General features: G+C 28.6%; 2 protein-coding genes across 3 annotated transcripts in view; both read right to left on the bottom strand.

The window, feature by feature from the left end:
• Positions 1–6,867: 6,867 nt before the first annotated feature.
• On the bottom strand, positions 6,868–18,654 carry LOC123299083 (zinc finger protein 492-like). 2 transcript variants are annotated; one of them, XM_044881313.1, is made up of 8 exons: positions 18,517–18,654; positions 14,958–15,650; positions 12,870–13,052; positions 11,729–12,113; positions 9,979–10,162; positions 9,347–9,463; positions 9,048–9,269; positions 6,868–7,120 (listed from the first exon to the last, which is right to left on the bottom strand). In XM_044881313.1, exons 2-7 carry the CDS (start codon positions 15,636–15,638, stop codon positions 9,068–9,070), a joined length of 1,752 nt encoding a protein of 583 aa, XP_044737248.1. In that variant the 5' UTR covers positions 15,639–15,650; positions 18,517–18,654; the 3' UTR covers positions 6,868–7,120; positions 9,048–9,067. The 2 variants fall into 2 exon arrangements, with proteins under 2 accessions (XP_044737248.1, XP_044737239.1); XM_044881304.1 differs by having other exon boundaries at positions 9,072–9,269.
• The window catches only part of LOC123291593 (transcriptional activator protein Pur-beta), a 52,154-nt gene continuing 44,998 nt past the window's right edge, over positions 17,131–24,286 (bottom strand). The window contains exons 8-9 of the mRNA XM_044871934.1: positions 20,691–21,220; positions 17,131–17,140 (exon numbers count right to left, since the gene is read on the bottom strand). Of these exons, the coding sequence (XP_044727869.1) occupies positions 17,131–17,140; positions 20,691–21,220 (540 nt within the window). The remainder of the gene's footprint in view (positions 17,141–20,690; positions 21,221–24,286) is intronic.

Here is a 24,286-nt window from a genome sequence, read left to right as displayed (position 1 = left end):
GTGCTTATATAATACCTCCGATATGTTCCTAAATATTTTTGTTAAATTTGATATTGGGTAATAGGGACATTTTACACGACTGGAAGTATTTTTCAACTACTTATTTTTATTTTTAACCGTGATAGGTTAATGTCCACCCTGTTTCTTGGAAACGAAGCGTTTGCGGACATACTTATGTTTATAAAATTGGCTCAATGATAAGCTCCTAAATTTGTACTTTCTTAGGAAACATCCTGTATAGAGTGCCCCATCTTAATTTCCCCAGTCCAATTTCTCGTAAACTAAGACAAATAATTAAAAATATCTTAAGAATAAAGACCTTGTCTTTGATGTGGAAGCTCATTTTCAAAGTAAAATCGGGTACAACTTTGATTTTTTAAATTGAAGGCTATATTTTCTTCTATGGGAAAAATACGTAAATTATGTTTTAAATTTTTTTTCTAGGGCTTAAATTTATTGAAGACGTAAGACGACTTAAATTTAAAAATAGTCGATTATTCCTCCGTATCAATTTTCAGCCGAAATGTGGACTCCATTTCCACAACTTTTTCAAAATTTTAAAACATTTTTGGATTTTTGGCCTAAAATTTCATATGTAAAAAAGAAAACTGTTTAACACTGCCAGAAATGATAGTGTTGTTAAGCTGGCAATGGATCCATTTGAAAGAAGCTAAACTTATTTGATAAGATAAAACTAAATATTTACTGAGGAACTGCAGTTGCATCCATCTTTGGGTAAGTGCTTGATATCCACAGAAACTTAATATAAAAATTTTATTTATTTATCTTCTCTCCTCTTTACTTCGGAATTATTTTCGCAATAAGGATAATTTTATATATTCTTAAAATAATTCAAGTTAGCACATAAAGAAATTTTTAAGTCGTTTGAAATAGTTTTTAATTTCGAAAAAAATTTCTAATTTTGTTGGCAAAACCATGACTTCTCAGATACTGAATTTGTATAAATATCCAGTAGTATTTACAAAATATTGATATTATGATAATAAGACTAGTTAGTTATTTTTAGCTAGTCGTAATTAATTTTTGGCTAAAATTATTTCCACAGAATGGGCAAGACGTAAGTAAATTTCTTATAAAAATATTCTACCAATATCGCCATAAAAAAATTATATCATTAAAAATTATAATAATATTTTTTTAATCAAAATTGACAGTTATAATTTTTTTCAATATCCTTGTCATATCGCAGTAAAATAAGATAAATCCACGCAAAATCCAAGCAATCATTTCCTAACGCTAAACTCTTCGTTTCCGAATTATGAAAATAAAGCAAAAATCCTATTACGAAATCGCGTTTACAAAAGAATGTATAATACTATTTACAAGAGAAAAAGTCACGAATATCACCTTTTCACTAGAATATCAAACTATTGTTTTTACTTCAATTACGGTCATAACATAATTTATTGTTTAGCTGCATAAAAGCCATATTATGCAATTCTTAAAAGACTTATATAAGTAACATAGTGGCAGATGTGGGTACCAAATCAGGACCCGATCTACTTATTTAGCTGCTCAGGACAAAAATAATATTTGCCGCCCTTTACACTCATACCATATACAGAATGTATTTTTTAAATGGGCATATGCTTAAAACTCGATGAAGAAATTTAATCGAGGACAATGCTTCAAACGAAAATGTTAGTTTCAAAGGGACACATCTTATACCAGTATCGAATTCGAGCTAAGTATTCAAGTTCAATTAAAATCTCACTCTGATTCGTAACTAACAAACATTAGATGAACGCTCTAAATTAGAAAGTTGTTCTTTATAAATACTCAAACATGTAAATAGTTTTATTTAAAGACATTTCTAAAAACAAACAAAAACTATCCCAAATAATTACATGCAGGCTTTCTTTTTTTTAACTAAGAATTGATTTATTTTTTAAAGAAATTGATGTAAAATAAACGAATAATTGCATTATAACAAAAAATATGGAGAATAAAGTACCGCAAAATACGCCAATTGCAACAGTTCGTAGTACAATTGAAGATACTAACGGTGATAATTACACATGCTTTGAATTTAGCCCCCAGCATCCAGTGGAAATATGGAATGATAACCAAAAGAAGACCGGAAGGATTTATAAAGTATGTTTCATAAATCAATTGTTTTAATAAGGATTAATTCAAACTTAAGAGATACCGGACACTAAATTGTACTTTATGATTAAATTTTTGTAAAAAATTGACCATCAATTGCTAATCAGATAGATTTAACATTTAGAGGAAAAAAATTACGCATTCTCTACGCGAAAAATTTTCCCATTCGTTGTTTTTTTGCATATTTACAATCCCTTCGTTCCTCTTTCTCATCATTCCTATCTATACTTCACGATTAATTTAATGATGTTTATCATTATTAATATTATTTTAGTTACAAATATTTTCCTATTCATAGAGCTTTAATCGAAAAGTTATGCCAGAGAAAAAATTTTCTAAAAGAAATGTAAATCAACCATTCGAGCTATGTTTTCCTAGCATAAGTGTAACAACTCTTGAATTGAAAAAAGAAAGCGATTTACCCAACACAGATTATTTAAGCTTTAATGTAAACATAAGAAATAAAAAAAACAAATTTCAAAAAGCAAAAACACAACCGAATACACCTGCTATCAAAATGAAAAATAACAAACGAACTGTTACTAATTTGGAATACAATCATCTCTCGAACATCACTGATGAAACCAAAAAAAAGGTTTTATTTATAGAAAAAGAACTGGCACGAATGCAGTCGATTAAAAAAGATGTGATTCAAACGACAAAATCGATTAAAAAACAAAAAAAATCCCACCAAGCACAAACTAATTTCAACAAAATTAACATAAATTCATTTTTGAATACGTCCACAGCACATAAATTACCAAGTATTAATATACCCAACAAAAATTTTAAGCAAAATGCACCCCCAAATCAATCTCCTAGAAATGACTCACCCTTAAATTTCTCAAAATTTTTCTCAAAGAATAATAAATTCCCTAAAAAATTACATTTCGAAACTTTACCAAAAATTTCAAATAAAAGTAAATTACAAAGAATTGCTGAAGAGCAAAAAATTTTAATTGAAGAAAATAAAAAATTATCAGAAGAAAATAGACGATTGCATATGGAAAAATTAGAACTATTAACTGGAAATATATCCAAGGAAAATTTATGTGAAATAAATCATAACGAACTTACAAATGAAGTTGTGGAAGGTTTGAAAAGCAATTTACAAAATTATCAACGGAAGTATGAGGTTCCAATTCAAAAAGTTTCAAATTCGGATATTATTCAATTAACCACCGATATATTTCATAATCAAAACGTCCAAGAGAAAAAATGGCATACACCCCTTAATTTACCGATTCAATCAACTGCGTCACAACAATCAATTTCTGATTTGAAAATTAAAAAAATTAATACAAAAACTCAACAATTTATAACATCTTTGGAGGAACTAAACAAAAAAAAAAGTATCTTAAGCACAAGTTATTTACAACGCTGCGAAGTTGATAAGGATCAATCTACTACTTCAGTTATAAAAAAAATCGAAAGTAAGCCGAAAGTTGAGCAAAATCATTTCAATAAGCATCGTTCATTCAATTATAAATCAATTGAATATTATGAAAAATCATTAGAAATGATCGAAAATTCTAAGGAACCACCTAAACGTGTCACGTTCGATGAAAAATCCAATATTCAATGGATAGAAAAAGTTGACATGAAACAATATCCCAAAGAAAAATCAAAATCCACAAAAATAGATTTAACGAATGATTGCAGGATCGAAAAATTGAATAATATTACAGATAATCAAAAAATTGAGGCAGATACGGATACAATTAGTATAATCTATCAAAAATCACCAAGATTAACGGACGTTGTATCAGCCGCAACCTCGTCAACTAAAAGTTTTCAAAATTCTATGATGTACAAAGATGAAACAAAAGCTAAACTCAACGATTTTCAACAAATTGAGATTACTGCACTTGAAAAATCTGATTCTCAATTAGAAATTGAGAAAATTTTATCGAATGCGAGTAATATTTTACACCGACTTAATCTAAAAGATAAATACGAATCGAATGAGGTTGCTAACGGAGAATCAGACGATAATTTTAAAATGGAAACTACTTCTCCAATCAATCGAAACAATCAAGAATTGAACGAATCGTCATGTAATACGGAATTTAATCCAAGTTTAAATTTATCCCCACGAAGTGCAAAATTATTGGAAAATACATTAGGGTGCGACGTTTATGACCATGATTACAACTTACTATCAAAAAAATCCACCGATTTATCTATGAGCCAAAAATCAATCAATGACAATGAATTTAAAGCAGAGTCTAAAGTCGTTTACAAAAATAAACAAATATCAAGAAATATGGAACTTCAAAACACATCTAAAGAAAATACTATTAATCCAAAATATATAGAAAAAGATATATTTGATGCGTTTATTTCCAAAGAAAATTCCAAAACTCAACATAACATTGAAAATATTAAATTCAATTTAAAAAATAATTTACCAAAAACTATTGATGATAAAATTCCACTGGAAATGATAAGTTTTTCAACCATCGAAAATCCAAGACAATATAACAGAGAAAATTCTTTAATAAATCAAGAAATGTCTAAAAACTCATTTGATTCTCGTATAGTTCGAAAAAAAATATTTATCAATCCAAGTCCAAACGATTCCGTCGAAAATATTTGTACGAAACATGAAACAGAAGTATTATCTCAACACGATCCAAATATTAATTGTTTATCAACCATCAAAGATTCCAAAATATATAAACCGGAAGATTCTTCAAAAAATGAACAAATGTCTAGAAATTCAGTTAAGTGTCATATTATACCAAGAAAAATATTTATTAATCCAACTCCTAATTCATCTGAAAATATATGCATAAAAAATGAATCTGAGAACGGAGTATCTTTTCAAAACGTTCCCAAAAAACAAATAAATAATGCTTTAATCGAAGATATTTCCACAAACAGTGATTTCGATGACACAGAAACGACATTCCAAAATAATCAAACAAATTGCAATAGCGAGACATTTTCGATAAGTCAAACTGATTCTCAAACCTCAATAATTGATGTTAATATGGCGAAAAAAATCAAGCAAGCAAATGCTAAATTAGTCGAAGAGAATAAAATTCTTCTTGATAAATTACATGCTGAACAAAGTAAAAATAAACAACTTGAATTAGCCAAAAATCTAAACCAAAATGAAATTAATAAAAGTTCATTGGAATTATTTACTCAAAAGAAGGCAAAAGAATTCATTCATGAATCAATACGATTAAACAAATTTAACCGTCGTATTGAAAAAGTCATTAACAAGTTAGAAGAGAGTAACTCAAGTTTTATGGATTTTTATAACAATAAAAAGAAAGTAGAAAATATTGTTGAAAAGAAACGCGAACCATTGATTGGAGTGTACAATGAATTCTTAAAAACATCCACTGACGATTTTACTGAAGCTGAAAAATTATTTACACCTTTAATGTCCAAAAAAGATTCTATTCCAAAACTACCACATATTATTGATAAGGGTCATGGAGATCATCAAAGCCATGACGATTATTTCACACGTTCTGCTAATCTTATAAAATTAGCAACATGTGGGGAAGGATATGCAGACAGCAATTATTTTAATACAAGATCCCAAAAGAAAAACTTATCGGTTCATTTTAATAACAATCCATATTCAAGTACCTGTTTCTGGGAGAGTAGTAACTTACCACAAATAGCGACGTTGCAAACAAAATACGTACCAAAATACTCAAAAAGTATTGTAAAAAATTCACAAAAAGAAAAATTTCCTTCAATTTATGTAACAGAATTAAAAAATGATAAAAATAGTAATATTCGTGATAAATGTAGTAATTTTCCAATATAAAAAATATGTACAAATTTTTTTTTAAATTGTCTTCTTTTTTTTCTTTGAGCTCTTGATATTAATTTTATGAATGTAAAAAAGTCACATATTTCATACCACGGACGTCAACTTATTTTCGCTAAACAAAAAACTTTAAAGATTGTATAGGGTAAATATAAAAGATTATGTGGGTTTTGAAGTCTTATAACTGCAAAACTATAAGGCTCACTTGTTTGTTTTAATAACTAATCGAAAGAAAGTTAATATCTTCAAATTTATTTTATCATTGAGACACCTCACAAGACACCAAAGGAAAAGTCTTGTGCTGCTGTTAAAACAACTGCACTGTTTCAACGTAATATCGATCGGAGCTTGAAAATCCTGTGCGGGTGAATGTAGTTCCAGATAATATATACATAATACATCGTAATAGTTTTTACTAATTAAAATGATGTCTTGTATTTAATTAAACCCGGAAATAACCAAAAAATTTCATGATTTATCATGAATTTTAACAAGTCTTAATAAATTTCGATCAAAACCAGGTCAAATCCAAAATTTTTTTTTCGGTTTCGGCTGAATATAAGTATACTTAAATTATTTTATTTACTAGTTGTATTTTTATCCTTATGGCATATTTCAACCAACATCTTCTACATTTTGAAATCATTATGATCAAAAACTAATTTTGTGCAAACAAAAATACACCATAATTTTTACAAAAATTTTATTAATAATACTTTGTTTGTCATTTACAGAGCATAGTATTTTACACATTACAAATAAAAAAATATAGTGTAAACACGATGTATATATATAATATTTAATATTTATATATAAACCTAATAATGTTTTTTATTTTATTTATTATTCAAAATTTTATTTATTCATTTAAACTTATCAAATTAAAACTTATTAGAATATTCTTTTTATTAATTAATTTATTATTATTCATTTTATTATGTGTAGATATGTCAAGTGTAATTACTTAAAAGTTTTTTCGTCGTTATCATTTTGAGAAAATAAAACATATTCATCGATTCTTGAAATATCAAAGTATACATTCGGTATATTTCAGAGTATAAGTATGCGAATTTGAGTTTTAATTTTTATTTATTTATACGAGAGATTATAATTAATTAGTACACTATCTATACAAAATTTTATTTTTAAAATTCTTTTGTATCGAAGTCTTCAGTTCCGTTGAAGCAATTATTGCTCCTGAAAAAAAATACCAATTAATTATAAAATATTTTTTCTGTATTCATAAATTCTTTTAACTAATAATAATAGATGCTTTTCTTTTGCTTTCATATCAAATCTAAAAACTCATTCAACAAAGATGAAATTTAATGTTTTTAAAAGCAGTCCAGTGAAAATAGAAAATTTTTAATTATAAGCTATGAACCAAAAATATTTCAATAAGTTGGCAACCGGAGTCAACTCAATCCAGGCATACTTAATTCAAACAACTATTCTTATAAAATACTTGTTTATACAAACACAGTTGGCCAAATAAGAAAAACTTAAAATAAGATGCTGAACAATATGTCAAATGGGCTGCAGTGTGTAGTCTTGATTTCAACTGCATGTAAAGAAATTTTAAAGTTTCTAAATAAGATATGGACTACAAATTTTCATTTTATTGTCTGAAGCACTCAGTTGTAAGATCCAGGAACATTAAATAATTTAATACGTGAATGTATGCAAAAAGAAAGCATCTAATATCGAATAAGAAATACGAGTCACAAACTTTAAACCACGCATTTTTTTAAATTTACAGTAATTATAGACCCTTCTTCGATACCAAATTCAAAATACTAGACTTACAAATCCGTCATATTGTGTTCTTTCAACTTGACAAGCAAAATAATGAATCCATGTTGACTTTTAAAATGTAATCAACGTCAAATTTACGATCAATTTAAAATATCCCCATTTTAGGTGTAAAAGTTATTGTTTGCAACATTTTCTCGATTAAACTCCTTTCTCTAGTTATTTTGTTGTGTCAAGTTAAAAAAATATCTCTATATCTTAGTGTGTATTTACATAAATAATATTAACTATCCATATAAGAAAATCGAATTATTTAAAAATTACACTATGAACAACTAATATTAAGATAGCGATTTTACGTTTCATGCAAACGTTTCAAAAACCCCAATGAAAATATACCTTATCTTACATAAATACCAATCTAATGAAGAAAATTCTATAAAATACTACAATTTATCCGCAAATACTGATATAATTTATATATCACGAAAAAGCATGCAGCCATTCAAAAAGTACAATATTACACAACCAGAATGATCTATATTCTATAACCATGGACTATTAAATACTTGTAATTCATCAAATCGTAAGGATTTACTACGAAATTTAATGCCTATTTACGCAACATAATTTGCAAGTAAAATAAATTAAATTAAATTATACCCTTTTAAAAAAACGGCCCAGTCTGAAATGATTTACGATAACAAAACTCATCCAAAAATATTGTAGACCTTAGTTAACGTCCGTAACAAGCTAAGTTCTGAATTTTGAGGCGATTTTAAAGCAATTTCAGATTAGTTATTTTAAGAAATCAGTAACATCTGCAAAACTTCTTTTTCTCCAACAATCCAGGATCTTTTTGGGATATTTTTTTTTTTGCTGAGGAAACAAACATATTCAGCATGTTTTAAACTACTTTTGCTTATATTTCTCCTAGAACATGCTGTTTCTTTGAAACCTTTTTTTAAGAATCAAGAAGCTTATATTTACAAAGTAGATTTGGCTAGAAAGTACTAAACGATTTTGGTTCAACGCTAAAGCATTGTTACATGTATTAGGTATCCGGTGTGCCTATGACTATATGTAACAGTGTTTGAATCGCTGAACAATATAATTGCACAGTCGTCAAGCTAAGTTTACCTTAACTCGTGCATATCTAAGTACTAAAAAAAGCATACTTCCTCTGTGGTCCTAATTTCACTGAAATGTGCATAAATTATAATTATGGGCTGATTCAAGCATACGTGCGAAGCTAATAAAGGACAAAAAAAGTGAATTCATAAAATAATTTGATAAAAATTATGAATGAATTACAAATATATTGAATAAATACGAAGAATATTTACATCTACAATTTTTAACTACTACAAACCTTTGAATTTAATAATATTCCTACATTTGCAAACCCATTTCAGCTTCTGTTGTCATTTGCTGCTGCTGCTGCTGCTGTTGTTGTTGTTGTTGTTGTTGTTGTTGCTGATTTTGTTGACTCTGTTGATCATTATTAACAACATTTCCTTGATTTGCACTTGCACTATTCGGTTTTGTTCTACCATATTTTTCATGTATGTTTCGATGGCGTTTTAATGCAAATCTATAATAAAAGTCAAGTGTGTAAATATACATAATCTTCTAGAATATTTCAACTAATTTTTGTAAGATGCAACTTACCTATCAGAAAATCCTACAGAACAAATGTCACATTTAAATGGTTTCTCACCAGAATGTACTTTTGCGTGATTCTTTAAGTGCGTTGCCTGATTGAAACATGATCCACAAATTTCACATCTGTAAAATAAATTTTTATATAATGTTATAATCACCATTTTCATTTTCCTTAAATATACAGTATGTTGGCCAAACGAACCGAAGGAGGACAATGGGTGGTTTCCGAGATATGGTAATTCTAAACATTTTTTTTTTTTACTGTAAACATACATGGCATTGAGAAATACACCTATAGAAATTATTGTGTTGTTTAACTATTGTGTGGCCTAACAACTTTTACCTCTAAATCCTCTATGAACATTCTTGTAAGCAGGGGGTTCTCTTGCGCGGACAATCTTAAAATTGATAAATTGCATGGTTACAATCACAAAAAATGGTTAGAATAACAATTTAAAAAGCCATTTTATCCGACAATCTCAATCTTGAAGAAAGAAGGAAGCTGGTAAAAATTTGAGTCGCTTAGTTAGGCATGTATAGATACGTTACTCGTGAAAAAATTTAGTTTTTACTTGTTAGTAGAATAGTAGTAGAAAAACTTGTAACTTAAAAAGTAATTTATATGAAATTTTATATACCTGTAGGGTTTTTCACCAGTATGAATACGTCGATGATTCCATAATGTTGAATGTCGTGCAAATGATTTGTCGCACACTTCACATATATAAGGCCGTTCACCGCTATGAATTCGTTCATGATTCTTTAAATGTGGGCTTTGTGAAAATTGCATTCCACATACATTACATCGATATGGTTTTTCACCTACGGAAATTTATATAATATATTTAATTTAGAAAAATTTAATTTCAATAATAATTTCATGAAATCTTACAATTACATTTCCACCCTTATAGTGCGATTTATAAGTTGATTAAACATTACAAAGATATTTAAGGTGGATCGATCATAAGACGATCGCTTTGGATGTTATAAAAATCTGGAATCTCTTTAAGCTAAGCATTTATCTTTGAGCTAAGCAGCAGTAAATTTTATGACTTAAAATGGAAACTCCCATTTCCACACACATGTCACACATACATTCCTAATATTTCCATATAATACATACTATATAATTTGCGCCTTTTTGCAGGTAAATAATGATGTTTACGAAAAATGTTTCAAAAAACTTTTTTTACATTTCAACTTTTGTTTTAACTCTAACGGTTTACAAGATAGGTCCAACGGACTCAACCTCCAATTGATCTATGTGAACTCGCAAATAAATTTTTTGGTGCTTTTTACAACAAAATATGGAGGAAAATGAGCTCTCAATAGAGTGAGATAAGGTTCTTACGTTCATGCAACAAACGTTTAAATCTAAAAATGTTAGATAAAAATTTGAAAATTTATACTCCTACGAGATAATACAGAATGTTGTAAGAATGAATCTCTGCTTCAAAATACGATACGGGGGGATATGAAAACATCAGTGAAATTTATGAGTATTGTTCATTAGCCTGAGACAAAACAATCTACAAACTAAATTTGGTAGCTTTACTGTAAAACCCAAGGTGGAATCTAGAATTTTTTTACAAAATGTGATCCAAATGAACACATACTATTCCGTGAAGCTGTATGAATGTACTGGAATTCCAGCGTAAAAGCGAAAGAAGTATTATTACCCTAAAAGAAGCATTCATACACTTTCTATTAAAATACTATTTTATTTCTTTGCCAAATTTCCTTTTGGTTTTAAAAGATAAACTGCTCTGTGACTTCTTAGCCTAATTATCTTTAACCGTGAAATAATTTTTACAGCTAACTAAAAAATGCTATTCCACGTTCTTATGTTATATTTCCCCATTCTCTATTCTATTTGTAAGCCTTCCACCTTTAGTTACCACTATAGTATAGAAGTGAGACAACCTATGTTGTCTTTTTCTTTTGACATAGATATACGTGCTCAGGGATAAATGTGTATTTCTATCTCTTTCTCTTCTTCTCCAACTACACGTATTATTAATATTTAATTAACTTTTAATTATAACTATAAGACAATTACTTCTCTTAAAAAATTTTTTTATTAAGAAAACTGCTTTAACTGAATTTGCATATTAGCTGTATCATTTATATCAGTTTTCTTACTTTTAAAAATTTTCTTTCAAATCGATTTTTAATTTGATATTGATGCAGTTCTCAGTTAACAATCAACTGAAGAATACGAACATTAAACAGATGTATCGTACACTATATATACTTTATACCGACAAACTTCTCTGAAACATTCCATATAAAACGAAAATAAAACAATAATACAATATTTAAGACACCTTTTTTTAAAGCGAAATGTCAGAGATCGAACCACCTAAAACATAGTGAAAGTATTACCTGTATGTATTCTGGAATGATTTTTCAAATAAGCTGCCTTTGCAAATGCCAAACTACAAATATTACATTTGAAGTTCTTTTCACCAGAATGTAAACGTTTATGTGACCATAAACTTGAATAACGACTAAATGATCCATTACATATGTTACAATGAAATGGTTTATCTCTGTCATCTTGATTACGTTTATTTCCACCTATAAAAATAATTCCCGAGCCATTGCATTTATTACATTTAGTGACACTGGCAATACCGCGTCTTTTTACAGGATGATGTCCGGGTTGCGTTGTTGTTGTATTATTTGCAGCTGTTTTCACACCAATTGGAATTGAATTTTGTGTTCCTATATTTGATGGCTGTGCATTATTTTGTGTTGTTTGCGTTACCTAGCCAAAAAAATCGTTCTTTTAAATTCAAATTTGGAATTACAGGAGCCAGGATTCCATGTCAGTTATATCGATTGATTTTTTATTAACTTGCCTTTGAACATTATAATTGCAACATTGTAATGATGTATATAGTCCAGGTTCGAATTTACCCTACTTATATCGCCTCCGGACATTTGTAAATTTACCCTCCCCCCTTCCATTTGTTTCATTTCAGCACCGAACTTTTGGACGAAAATCGATTTCACGGATTTTAATAATTCCAATGTATACTTTTTATGAATTCTATTGGCATGACAATTTGCGTGGAAGTGAACAAATTCATCATCTAATGAGGGGATTCAAGTAATGAGAAAGGATGTTTCGTTTTTGCAACCAAGTTTTAAGTTTCGCAAAATTTTAATAATTTTTTCCAAATTTGCCGCCTACCAAATATTTGCCTTCCTGGGCATAGTGAGTCAAATTGAATTTCTAAATTCGAAATAAAACACTCTCAATAAACGCTAATATTTCGTCTGGTACGTGTCAAGTCAAAAAATTGCATAGACGAAAGTTATTGAATTACAAAGGGGGGTATTTGTTAGAGGCATTGATTTTCATGATTTCATTCATCAACTCATGTTTATAACTGATGGGAGATAAGGGAACACTTTCAAAGAGATAATAATTCCATGTAAAACAAATTTTGATTGGAAATATTTGTTCAAAAACCGAAATAAATTCGGTATAGTAAAAATAAATTCAGCAAATTTTTACCTGTACTTGATTGTCCACTTGTTCAAATTTAACAGTACCATTATTATCTGCACCCTCTGTTGCTACTACATAAATTGTTCCAGGTTGTGTGGTGCCTTGAGCAGTTACTACTTGTATAGTTTGACCTTGTTGGCCATTGTCTTGTAAATTTTCAGCACCCGAACAATTTTCACATCTAAATGGCTAGAATATAATATATATTATAATAATACTTTCTTAATGTTAGATTTATGACTATTGGATATTTGAATATTTATTTGAAAATTTAAATAGAAGCGTTATCACCACTAAAATATTAAACAATTAAATGCTTATGAATCAATATAATATACTTTCGCGTATTTATTTTATTTTTCATTTAACGTAAATGTCATAATTCTTCTAATGTAGAAATTTACTTTCTTAAAGCAAAAAAAATACTCAAAAATAATATATGAAGGAATTTTTTTGTAATATCTCAGTAAAATTATGCAAAGAGAACATGTCAGACGCGTGTCTTTCGAAACTTTTCTTATTTGTATTGAGAAGTGAATCAAAAAATTAGATTTTACAGTTCCGAATGAAAATTTTTATATTTCTACGGTTTAAATATTTAGAAAAATGGGCGAAGTATTTTATAACGACGCATAAACAATTAGCTATGACATAAGAAACGATTTTTAGTTCAATTATGATTTCTGGGAACGTCAAATTTTATGATGGATTCTTATCGAACTGCTGGATAATTGATAATGTGGATAATTGTTAGTATTTTACTAAAGCGTTAAATGTGAACTATGGAAGGGCCAAATTTTACGATTGATTCTTACAGAATTTGTTTGATATAAGACGAACAACAGGAATAAAATTTTAAAAATCTTTTTTAGTTATATAATAAAATAGATTATCAAATTCCATAATAATCCTACATCAAACCCATAGCTCCAAAAGCTGTAACATAATCTAATCGTAATATTTAATATATCTACAGTAGGAGTTATGGATTTGATGTAGGATTATTATGGAATTTTATAATCAATTGTATTATATAACTAAACAAGATTTTAAAAATTTTATTCGTGTTGTTCGTCTAATATCAAACAAATTCTGTAAGAATCAATCGTAAAATTTTGCCGTTCCATAGTTCACATTCTACTGAAACAGTACTTGTCATTTATGAACACTAAATTAAACGAAAAAATTTTAATTAAAAAATTGATAAATATTAAATAACGCAAAAATTCAAATAAATATATACATTTTTATATTCGTATTATAGTGTACAATACATATTAATGACAATTTTTTCAATGATTACCATCATATTTGAAATTATATGATTTTATTATGAATGTGAAACATATTATATTTTGGAAAATTCTCACAAATGTGTCCTGGAAAATTTTTAATTAAACTACAAACAGCCTGGTGGAAAAACTATTTCAGGAACTTTGAATAATTCTGAATTTCTAAACGTTTTTAACTGTCTAATTCAGAGTTATTCAGTCTGAATTAAGCAGTTCAAAAACGTTTAAAAATTCAGAGTTCCAAGACTTTTTGAGACTTATTCTTTCTTCAAATATTTTTTCCACCAGGGATGTGACTTTACTTTCATAAAATTAATGACACTGGCTCAGAAGCAAAAAAAAAATTTTTTAACATTTTTACATATTTTGTATATTGGAAAATTACTACATTTATCACGAATATTGTTACTATTTTTATAATTTTTTAATTCTGCTACTTAAATTGAAGGAAATTTTTCTTTTAGTGAATTTTTTACAATACTTTTTGAGTATTTTGGTACTCTCCCAGAAACAAGTACTTGAATATGGATTATTATTAAAATGAACGGATAAGACTTTTTAATTTTAAGAGTTTTTAAAATTTTTTAAGGCTTATTATTATTTTTTTTTTTTAATTCTATTGAGATAATCGAAGAAAAAGATTTAAATTCGTTTGTACGATACTAAACAAAGCAGACACATTTAAGTATTTGCCTAGATAGAAAATATCACAGCTGATCGTCAAAAATATCATTATACCGTCCTGTAGACTATTTACATCAACTTTTTGAATTGGGGATAAAGTGGCGCTTTTTAAAATTACCTGTTTTTTCTTCCCCTTTCCAGTATTTCCATCACACTGTACTTGTATACCACAACTATCACAAGTCTTTAAATTTTTTGCCACAGCACTACCAGGATGCATTTGATTTTTATGTGTTTTTAACTCAGCCTGTGTAGACACAGCCATCCCACACTCGTCACATGAAAATCGTATACGTTCCGTTGCTACAATTTGTATTTGTGCTGCTTGTGGTTGTGTCTGTTGTCCAGCCGCTTGTACTTGTACCGTAATTTGTTGAGGATTTTGATTTTGATCCCCGCTTGTGTTATGTATACGTTTATGATGATTTAATAAACTTAAATGTCCAAACATTAGACCACAAATATCACATTTAAATGTTATATTCGAAATCGTGTTCTGCGTTGCAGCCAATTGCATTTGATTTACCAAAGCGTAATTGTAACTGAATTGGGGTTGTGTGATGTAACATTTATCATCAGTTAATTGTGCCATATTTACAGTACTTGCCGTATTATGTGTTTGAGTATTAGGTGTTATTTTATGGATCATATTCACATTCGCATAACAGAAACTTGGAAATTCGGTTTTTTGTTGACCATCTTGTTGGACCGGTTTTACATCTTGTTTTTGTTCGGTTTGATACTGAATTTGTGTGGTTTGTTGTTGTTGTTGATTGTTTATATTATTTGGATCGAACATTTTAAGAAGTTACTATAAAAAGAAACAATTTAGTTAATATAAATACATTTTATAATATATTATTTGACTTGCATTGTTCATAATTTTTTATGTATGCATATGTGGGAGTCAAATATTGTAATTGAAAATTAATATACTTCCTGTTGAGTTACAGAACTGAAAAGTTGCAGGACAAGTGTAAGTTGAATAACAATACAAAGTTCTGAGCTCCTGAAGCTTTTATTTGTGGTCATATGTCACATTACAAAAAGTCAATATGAGCATGGGGCTAAATTCCGTCTACTATTTCAGATTTGCGCCTAATCTCTCCAGTTTTTGAAAAAAAATTTCGGATTAGTTGTTGGTATTTTTATGAGAAATAATTTGTTCACTCCTTCAAACAGTACCCACTGTTAGATATAGAGCATACCTAATTTCGAAAAATATTATGAAATATTTCTCTCGATAATATTACCAAATTCCAATTAAAACATTTTTTCAAAACCCCAAGGGATTCGACACGAATTGGAAATGATCTTTCGCAAATATAAAAGCGCGAATCTTGTGACATTTGTAGCTCCGAAAGAAAGCACTTTCGCAACCACGATACCTTTTGCAATTTTTTAATGACAAGAATAAATTTTTAAAGAAATATATCAGCTAAAGCTAATCAAACCTAGAGACCAATTGCAATTGCGTATTAAGAGTATTTCTTTAGCGAAATTTTTTAAGGAAAAAAATTATTCAAGTAAAAGTTTTTATGCGAAGGAGGATGTTTGTGTAGGTAGCCTCTTATTGTGAAATTAACTGATCATAACTGATTTTAAAAAAAATACAAAAAATCAATTGCTGGAACGTTTTTGAAGTTTGCATTTTAGTATACGGAACATACAAAATTGTATACCGTATGCCATTTTTAACCTCGCGTCATGAATAATTCTTTTACAGCTAGAGAACACTTTAAATTTCAAAGTAGGGTTTCTTAAACTTTGGCTCGAAACATTTTTTCGAAAGTCGATCAAAGTATAGATAAATTTTTGCATTTCATTTTCACCGAAATTATGATGCTTAGAAAAAATGCTTCCAGCATAAACTTGTTCATTGTTTTATAAAAAATAACTTCTCAATTAAGTTAAAAGAAAGTTATATTAAGAAGATACTTTTTATAAAACAACAAACATCTTTTGTTAGAAATATTTTTTCTAAGCCTTATAAATTCGAAGAAAATGGAATACAAAAATTAATAAGCATTTGTTTTTAATCTACTTTTGAAAAAATGGTTGGAGCAAAAATTTTAAGTGTTCTCTAGCCAGTGGCGTAGTAACGGAGAGGGGTTAGGGGGCCCCCTCAAAATTTTCAACTAAAATGTTTGTTTTGATATCCCCGTTCAACTATAAAAGTTTATTGGTATATCTAAAGTAATAACAAAGTCGTTCTTTATAAAAAAAAAAAACTAACCACTGTTGTACGAAATTCTGTTTCAAAAATTAATTGATACAAGAAATACCTATTTTTAATCGTATCTAAAAGTTCGAGTAACATTATTTATTTGTAATTGTTTTTAATTAATCAGGTAGTTAATTAGCACTTAAAGTTTTAGATATTTGATAATTAAGGAAAAAACTTTGTAATTATTAATATGGAGTGACACTTCGCACGTATCCATGTACACGGACTCGGGAAATTTTTTAGCCTTTGAGTCCATTCTGTGAGACTACGGGTTGACCATGCCATAATGACGTCGGGTTAACGCGGGTTTTCGGATTATTTGGCTCTTGCGTTCACCTCGTGATCCACGAGATAAATACATCATACTCGTGCTCATCCACGCGGGTAGGTGCGAATAGTCACGCCGTTTTTAAAATTAGTTTTTATATCTTCTACTGTTTAGAAATAAATTTCAAGTGTAAAAGTGGTAGAGATAGGTTTGTTAAACGTAGAAACTTGCCAAATTATGAATAATCTAATACAGTCTGCATTACTTCTTGATTTTCTCTAAATCTCAAATTTTTTCGATCAATGGGAAAATTTAGGAAATCAGGTTAATCATTTTATCTACACCGTAGAGTTCAAATTTAATAGTTAAAATCGGTATGAATGGCATTTATTAATTTTTTATCAATATTAAAATTAAATTGGTATTTTAAAATAGCTAAGGCAATTAAATCTACCTTAATTGGAATCAAAAATTGTATTTCTAATATTGAAACTAAGCTCATATTTGATCAAGAGATACCCTTATTAATAAATTTAAATTAATCAATATTTTAATATTTTCGATAGTAATTAAATAATTCGGTAAAATAGAGCCGATATCAAATCAATGAATCAATTAAAACTAATTAACTATAATATGATTATGTGAATAAGCGAATTTCACCAAACATAGTACTATTCGATTTGATAATTTACTTAAAAGTAAAAATGTAAATGCGATTTGAAAATTAGATCCAGAGAATAAACTTAAGACAAATCATAGGTAATTATGCATTCGGTGGAGTTAATAAATGCCTAATTTGACAGTCAAAAATGGTCGATAGGCGGCGGGAATTTCTTGGGACGCTAATATTTAAAACATAGATAAAATAAAATTTTGACGGAAGAAAATTCAACATATATTTAAATCACATGCATTTGATATTCAAATCTACTATCATCTTTCATAAAATATCTATTTCTTTTTACTAGAAAACAAAGAAAGATGAGAAGAAAATGAAGTGGACAGACAAGAATGCATGAAAGAATAAGATATAATATGTAACAAAGAAAATGTGTGTTAGCCCTCTCGTTCCTAAAACGAAACCCAAGCATTAAGATGCATTAACAAAATTTTTTTAAAAGTTCTGTCAATTTTAATTATTTACATTGAAATGTCACTGAATAACTAAAATTTACTTACATATGTACAATACAAATAATTATTTTATCCACAATTATTTCTTTTTTACACTCAAAATTATTATTTTCATTCAGTCTGTCTCACTTTGACGAATATGGCGGAGTGAGACGATGTATTTAGTCTAGGACAGAGACAAAATGGCGTGGCTGCGTTTATTACATAAATGGAGTACATTTTTTATGCAACCTGATACGTTAGTATACGGCGCGCGCAACATTGAATAACACCTACCTGTTTTTGCATCTACATTCTTTCATATAGTGATTAAAAAGAATCTGAACATGATTTATTTGTTGAGGATTATTTGAAAACGATTTCAACATTATATTATTTATTTATTTTTTTTAACCATAAAAAAACATTATTATATTGTACTTTTTCCTACACTAAAGCTAGTGTCTATATCTGCACCTATAAAATAAATATAATTTGGATGATATTTTCTTATGACTTTTTGAGGATTCCTATTTCGTAAAAACTAATGATTCATTAATTCTTTTTTAAATTTCAAGTTGAAGTAAGGTGCAAGAGGAAGTAAGGTTTTGGACCGAAGTCTTCGGTTTTTGAGGCGTTTCTTCATTCTTTTCACAAATTATCACAATCGGCAGAATAATGTAAAAAAATGTCTAAAAACTAGAGTTAATTTTTTTATAGTAATATTATTTAATACTTTGTTAATATGGATAATTTTTCAAGAATAAAAAAAATTGTATAATTTATTCTTCGTGACGAAGGCAAAAAAAGAAGTCTTCTGCTTCAATCGTATGATCTACGGTTTTTTTATTTTGACTTGGCAGCCCTAAAAGGCCTCTATCGAAGTTCAGTATGGCATTAATTTTTCCGAAGCCTCATAATAGTTTCTTGTCCATATTTAATTTATCTTACAATTTTTCATTATTATTTAATACAAAGTTAAGTAAGATAACGCAAATATATAAACATTTAACTTTATGTTTGATACCTATTTGTCATCTGCTGGTTAAGATTCTTGAGACACTTCAATTTTAACTTCATTGACGCAGCAAACGCATTTATGAGTTCGTGGTGAAAAAACAGAAGTATAATTTGCTTTCCCGTCGCGGTAGACAACAATCTACGCCGTGAGTGTTTTCCGTGCCAATGGAGTGGATACTTAAGTTGTATTAGCAGTGTTCACAACCTGAAGTGAGGCAACTTATCGGCCAGTAGCGTATAAATTATTGTATATAAAACAGAATTATCGTACTTATCAAATTAACTCCTTTAATGAATAAACAAACCTTAATAAACGTAATATCGAATTAAGAAGAGCTTTAAAATCAATAAGGCGCTATGTTTCAAATTTGTACGATATACGCTGAAAGTAGACTATCGTACATAGTACGTTGGCATGAAATTATATGTACGATAGTTACCGTACGGTTTCGAACGCTGTGTACTATCTTAATTTTACATTGTCATAACGATGACTTCATATCTGTTTGCCCAAAGGTTCTTTTGAAATTCGCCCTTGAGTTCAATGTAAATTGAATGACAACTAATCTTACTAGTTTCTAAATTATTTCTTGCATTCATTTATTATTAATGACGATATACTACTGCGTGGTACTACTAGCATTTAAGGAACGCAAACTAGAACATTTACACTCAAAGTAATTTTTGACATAATTTTTACTCAACAAACAACAAGGGTTGCAAGTGCAAGTGCTATCAAAAAATTATTTGTGACAGATAATAATAACATCGGTACGTCCTGACTTCTTACGCAGCCAGTGACAGAAAAGAGAACTATGATCTGGGTTTATTATGGTGTACATGAATATTATGGAAAAGCCTACACCGTTCGGACTCCTTGTATCTATACTTAGTGATTTGTACTAAAAAGATGCCTAATATCCCACATAGTCTCTTAGCGCTAAATGCAATGACTAAATCTAGATGCAATTGTTTCAAATGTGTAAGCCAAGGTGTAAGCCCTCGGTAGTAGCACATTGTGTTCTTTTCAACTTAGGTGGTTGCTTCAAAATGAAAACTTATTTTTAAATATAGAAAATATATTTTTTTTAATAAACAATTGTTATTATGATAAATCATTTTCAATGTTATACATTTTTTTAGTAAACAGTTTCATGAAAAATCATTATCAAAGTAAATTCAACGACAATATAAAAAAATTATATTTCTATCCAGTTTTTATTGCAATTTCTTCTTTATCAATAATATTCTCAGCGAAGTTCACTACCTTTTCTTGTTTTTGGGTATTTTTATTATCGTCCTTATTATCATTTTTATTACTAATATTTTCTTCCAATTTCACTTCACTTGAATTGGGGGAAATACTTGACGCCGATGAACTAGAACATTGTGTATTATTTGACGTCTTACGAATCTCAACAAATTGTCCATAACTTTCACTACTACACTCTTTGATATCGGATGTTAAGTTTTTAAATGCAACAGTTTTTGGTTTCCCAGCACCACCACCAAGATCTGTTTTCCCTGGTATATCTTCGTTCTTTAAATTTTTTCTACTTTCCCGTTTATTTAACGGTGCGGAACGGGTTTTTCTCGGATCGGTATTACCCCGATCTTTATTACCATTGGATATTCGTCGACGACGTTTTACTTCGTAATTCATGTTTACGGAATATCTATTGCTAGATCGTGGTTTACGGATTGGTTTCAAGGATGATGAACGAGATCTACCAACAGTTTTTAAGGATCTCTGAAAAAATTGGTTAAAATTAATAAGGATCAAAAATTATAGAAAGGCGGCCACTTAATTTAAATTTTAATAACCACTGCTTCGTTGTTCCGGTGACAATTTGGTATATCTCAGAAAGTGTTATTTTGTCAGATAAAAGAAGAGTAGTATTTATAAGTGAAAATTCTATGATTTTACAACTATATTTTGGAGTATTGATACAGATAAGTTTGTTAATAAAATATAATCGTGGATCGAATAGCCACAATGCTCGGTCGCTTTATCGTAAATTAAGTATTTCGACCGTAAATTAAGTATTTCGATTTTCTTATTGGAATTTTTTTATTTGCCATTTTGGCACTGCCAAAATATGAAAAAAAATGGAATGTATGAAATAAATTGCAATCTTTGGCCTTTTCGACCCTTTCAAAATTTTCTTATTTTTTACAAATAATGTGTTGCCAATGACTATCTCTTAACAAAATGGTAGACAAAAAATCGTCGAATAACTTGATCCTCGGTTTAACTTTTACACAAAACTCGGACACATAACACATTTAACATTATTAAAAAACTTATCATAGGGCTTTTCATTTTAAAATCATGATTCACATTTGTTTCGAACTAAATGATTTATAGCCAATGTGATAAAATGAATAACAAATATCTTCTATCTTAGTCCTACTTATTGCTGTCAGTACGAAAAAATAAACTCTGCACTTGCGCTTATGACATGATGAAAAAGCCTATTCAAAACAGATTAAAAAAAAATACAAACATAGAATAAATCCCCAAGTTTTCTTTTACAAAAATTGAATTAACACTTTAAAATTTTTATAAAATGCCTTTATACAAAAGTATCTAACTTTTCTTGATGTCAGAAACTTGGAAGACATAACTTTGCATTTACCCCAGGGAATGAAGGTTTTCACCTCCGAAATCCAAGTAACCGCATTGATTTTGATGAAATTTTGGGAATATGCTCTACTTACCACCCTATTCAAAATCTATATCACGCCGAAGGGCGCTTCCTTCCTGGGGGTGGTTGCCACCCCTTCTCGGGGGTGGAAATAGTTTTGGTCAAAATAACTCCTGGAATCGATAGAGTGACCAATTTTGAGCAAAAAAATGTCATATACACTTTTTTATTAACCAAATACTTTTTGAGCTATTTGCAATAGAAAGCGCACAGATTTGACATAAAAAAGGCACGTTTTCAGTTGATTTTTCGTGAATTACTCAAAAACTAGGCGTTTTTTCACCATAGTTGTAATGAACAAAATTGTAGCCAATAAAAAAATAAAAAGAATGATTGCTTAATCGATTTATTAAATACAACGAGCAGTAAGTAATACCGTATCAAAAAATCTATTTTTTTTTTTATTATTTTTTTTTTTTTTTGTTGTTTGACGTTTAAAAACGAGGAAAAATGAAATTTTATAGCTTTATAAGCAAAATATTTTTTGTAGTGCTTGAAAATACCTTCAAAATGAGCTGCGTTAAAAGTCGATCGGACAAAAATTGAGTGAGTTACAATTGAAATAGGCACGATCAACTTTTTTAAAATTTTCGAATATCAAAAAAAATTGTTTTTTTTTTTTTGAAATAACTAAAAAACTACTGCAGTTACGAAAAACATACTCGGGAACAACAATGTAGGCCTGTTTTTAACAAACATTTTCCTTTTTTGTTTGTTTTTCTAAGATGAAATTGAAAACATCGGCATAGAGTAGACTTTAAAGAGGATGGTTTGTTGAGCTTAATTACAAAATTTAAAAAAATTCCATGAATTTTAAGCATTGAATCTTGTGAAAATGTCGAAAATTCGTTTTTTTCATCGTAATTTATGGTAATTATTAAGGGTTGAAACATTCTAAAAATTATACTTATAATGATAAATCATAGCACAACTCATATTCAACATAATTTATCATTCCCCACTCTTACAAAGTCCTTAAAACACTTTTATTGCATTTTTGCACTAAGGGGTAGTTTTCACCCCTTTAGGATAAAAAGCGGCCTTCGGCATGGTCTAGATTTTGAATAGGATGGTAAGTAGAGCTTATTTCCAAAATTTCAACAAAATCGATGCAGTTACTTGGATTTCGGAGGTTGTACCCTATTTTCAGCTTCATTCCCCTGAGTAATTCTAGAAGGGATAATTTTTAACTTTCTATAATTTATTTCTTTTTACCTATTACCAGCTAGTTTTCAACTTATGCCCCTGAAAGTCAAGTTCAACTTCAAGGCTTCTATCAGATTTCTCCCTTCGAGCTAAACAACTTTTACTTTAGTCACTTTTCTAAGTCTTTAATTTCCGACATCAGAGGGCGTTCCCGAGATATTTCGTACAAGTTTTTGGGTCATCTAAATAAAATTTAGTTCAGCAAGTTAATTTGGTCGAGATTTGTAAGGCGCCTTCTGGATTAAATGGACACAAAAAGATACAACAAAATAATCTTGGTAACAAAAGAATCACAGAATTATCAGAAGAAAGAAGAATATAATTTCTGCAATTATGTTGCCAAGGTTTCATTTATCGGTGTTATACAATGGTTAAAAAAAAGTTGAATAAACGAGAAAATTGACACATTTTTATAAATATTTATTTAATTTTTTTTGTCAACTGATGATAAAATAAAACTGAAAAATAAAATACAATCGGTAATATTTTTTTTTTCATTCGCAAAAAAAGAATCCTAAATTTAAAATCTTACACAATTCTTCTTCTCGGAATAGAGTTTTGTACACCTATGTCGATCAATGCATGTAATTATTTTCTTTTTAAGAGACTGAATAAAGCAAATTAAATAATTTATGAAAAGTTTTTTTTTTTGTTTTCTTTTTGAATCGAATTTTTGATTCAAATTTTCTTTTTCTTTTTTACTTCTTAACATTTTCTAGATCTATATATTAATATTTTTTTAAATATATTTTTATAAATAACATAAAAACAATTATTTTGATGTAGGATTTTTTTTATACAACAAAATATTTGCTTTGTTTTTAAATTTATTTTCTTACTCTGTATTTTTTTTTTCGAAATTAACATTGTATGATTTTTGGAAGTTACTAAATTTTATAATA

The sequence above is a fragment of the Chrysoperla carnea genome, chromosome 1 (genome assembly GCF_905475395.1).
Source record: "Chrysoperla carnea chromosome 1, inChrCarn1.1, whole genome shotgun sequence".
NCBI classification, from domain to species: domain Eukaryota; kingdom Metazoa; phylum Arthropoda; class Insecta; order Neuroptera; family Chrysopidae; genus Chrysoperla; species Chrysoperla carnea.
Note: the sequence above shows the minus strand (reverse complement) of the source record. Positions and strands in the feature narration are given on the sequence as shown.

What these genes read in the sequence shown, in the direction of transcription:
- LOC123299083 (XM_044881304.1), bottom strand. Translation starts at nt 15,638, where the DNA reads ATGTTCGATCCAAATAATATAAACAATCAACAACAACAACAAACCACA. An exon ending in TCATTCCAGAATACATACAG is followed by an intron (nt 10,163 to 11,728) that starts GTAATACTTTCA and finishes AAATTTCCGTAG; the next exon opens with GTGAAAAACCATATCGATGT. An exon ending in ACTGGTGAAAAACCCTACAG is followed by an intron (nt 9,464 to 9,978) that starts GTATATAAAATT and finishes TTTATTTTACAG; the next exon opens with ATGTGAAATTTGTGGATCAT.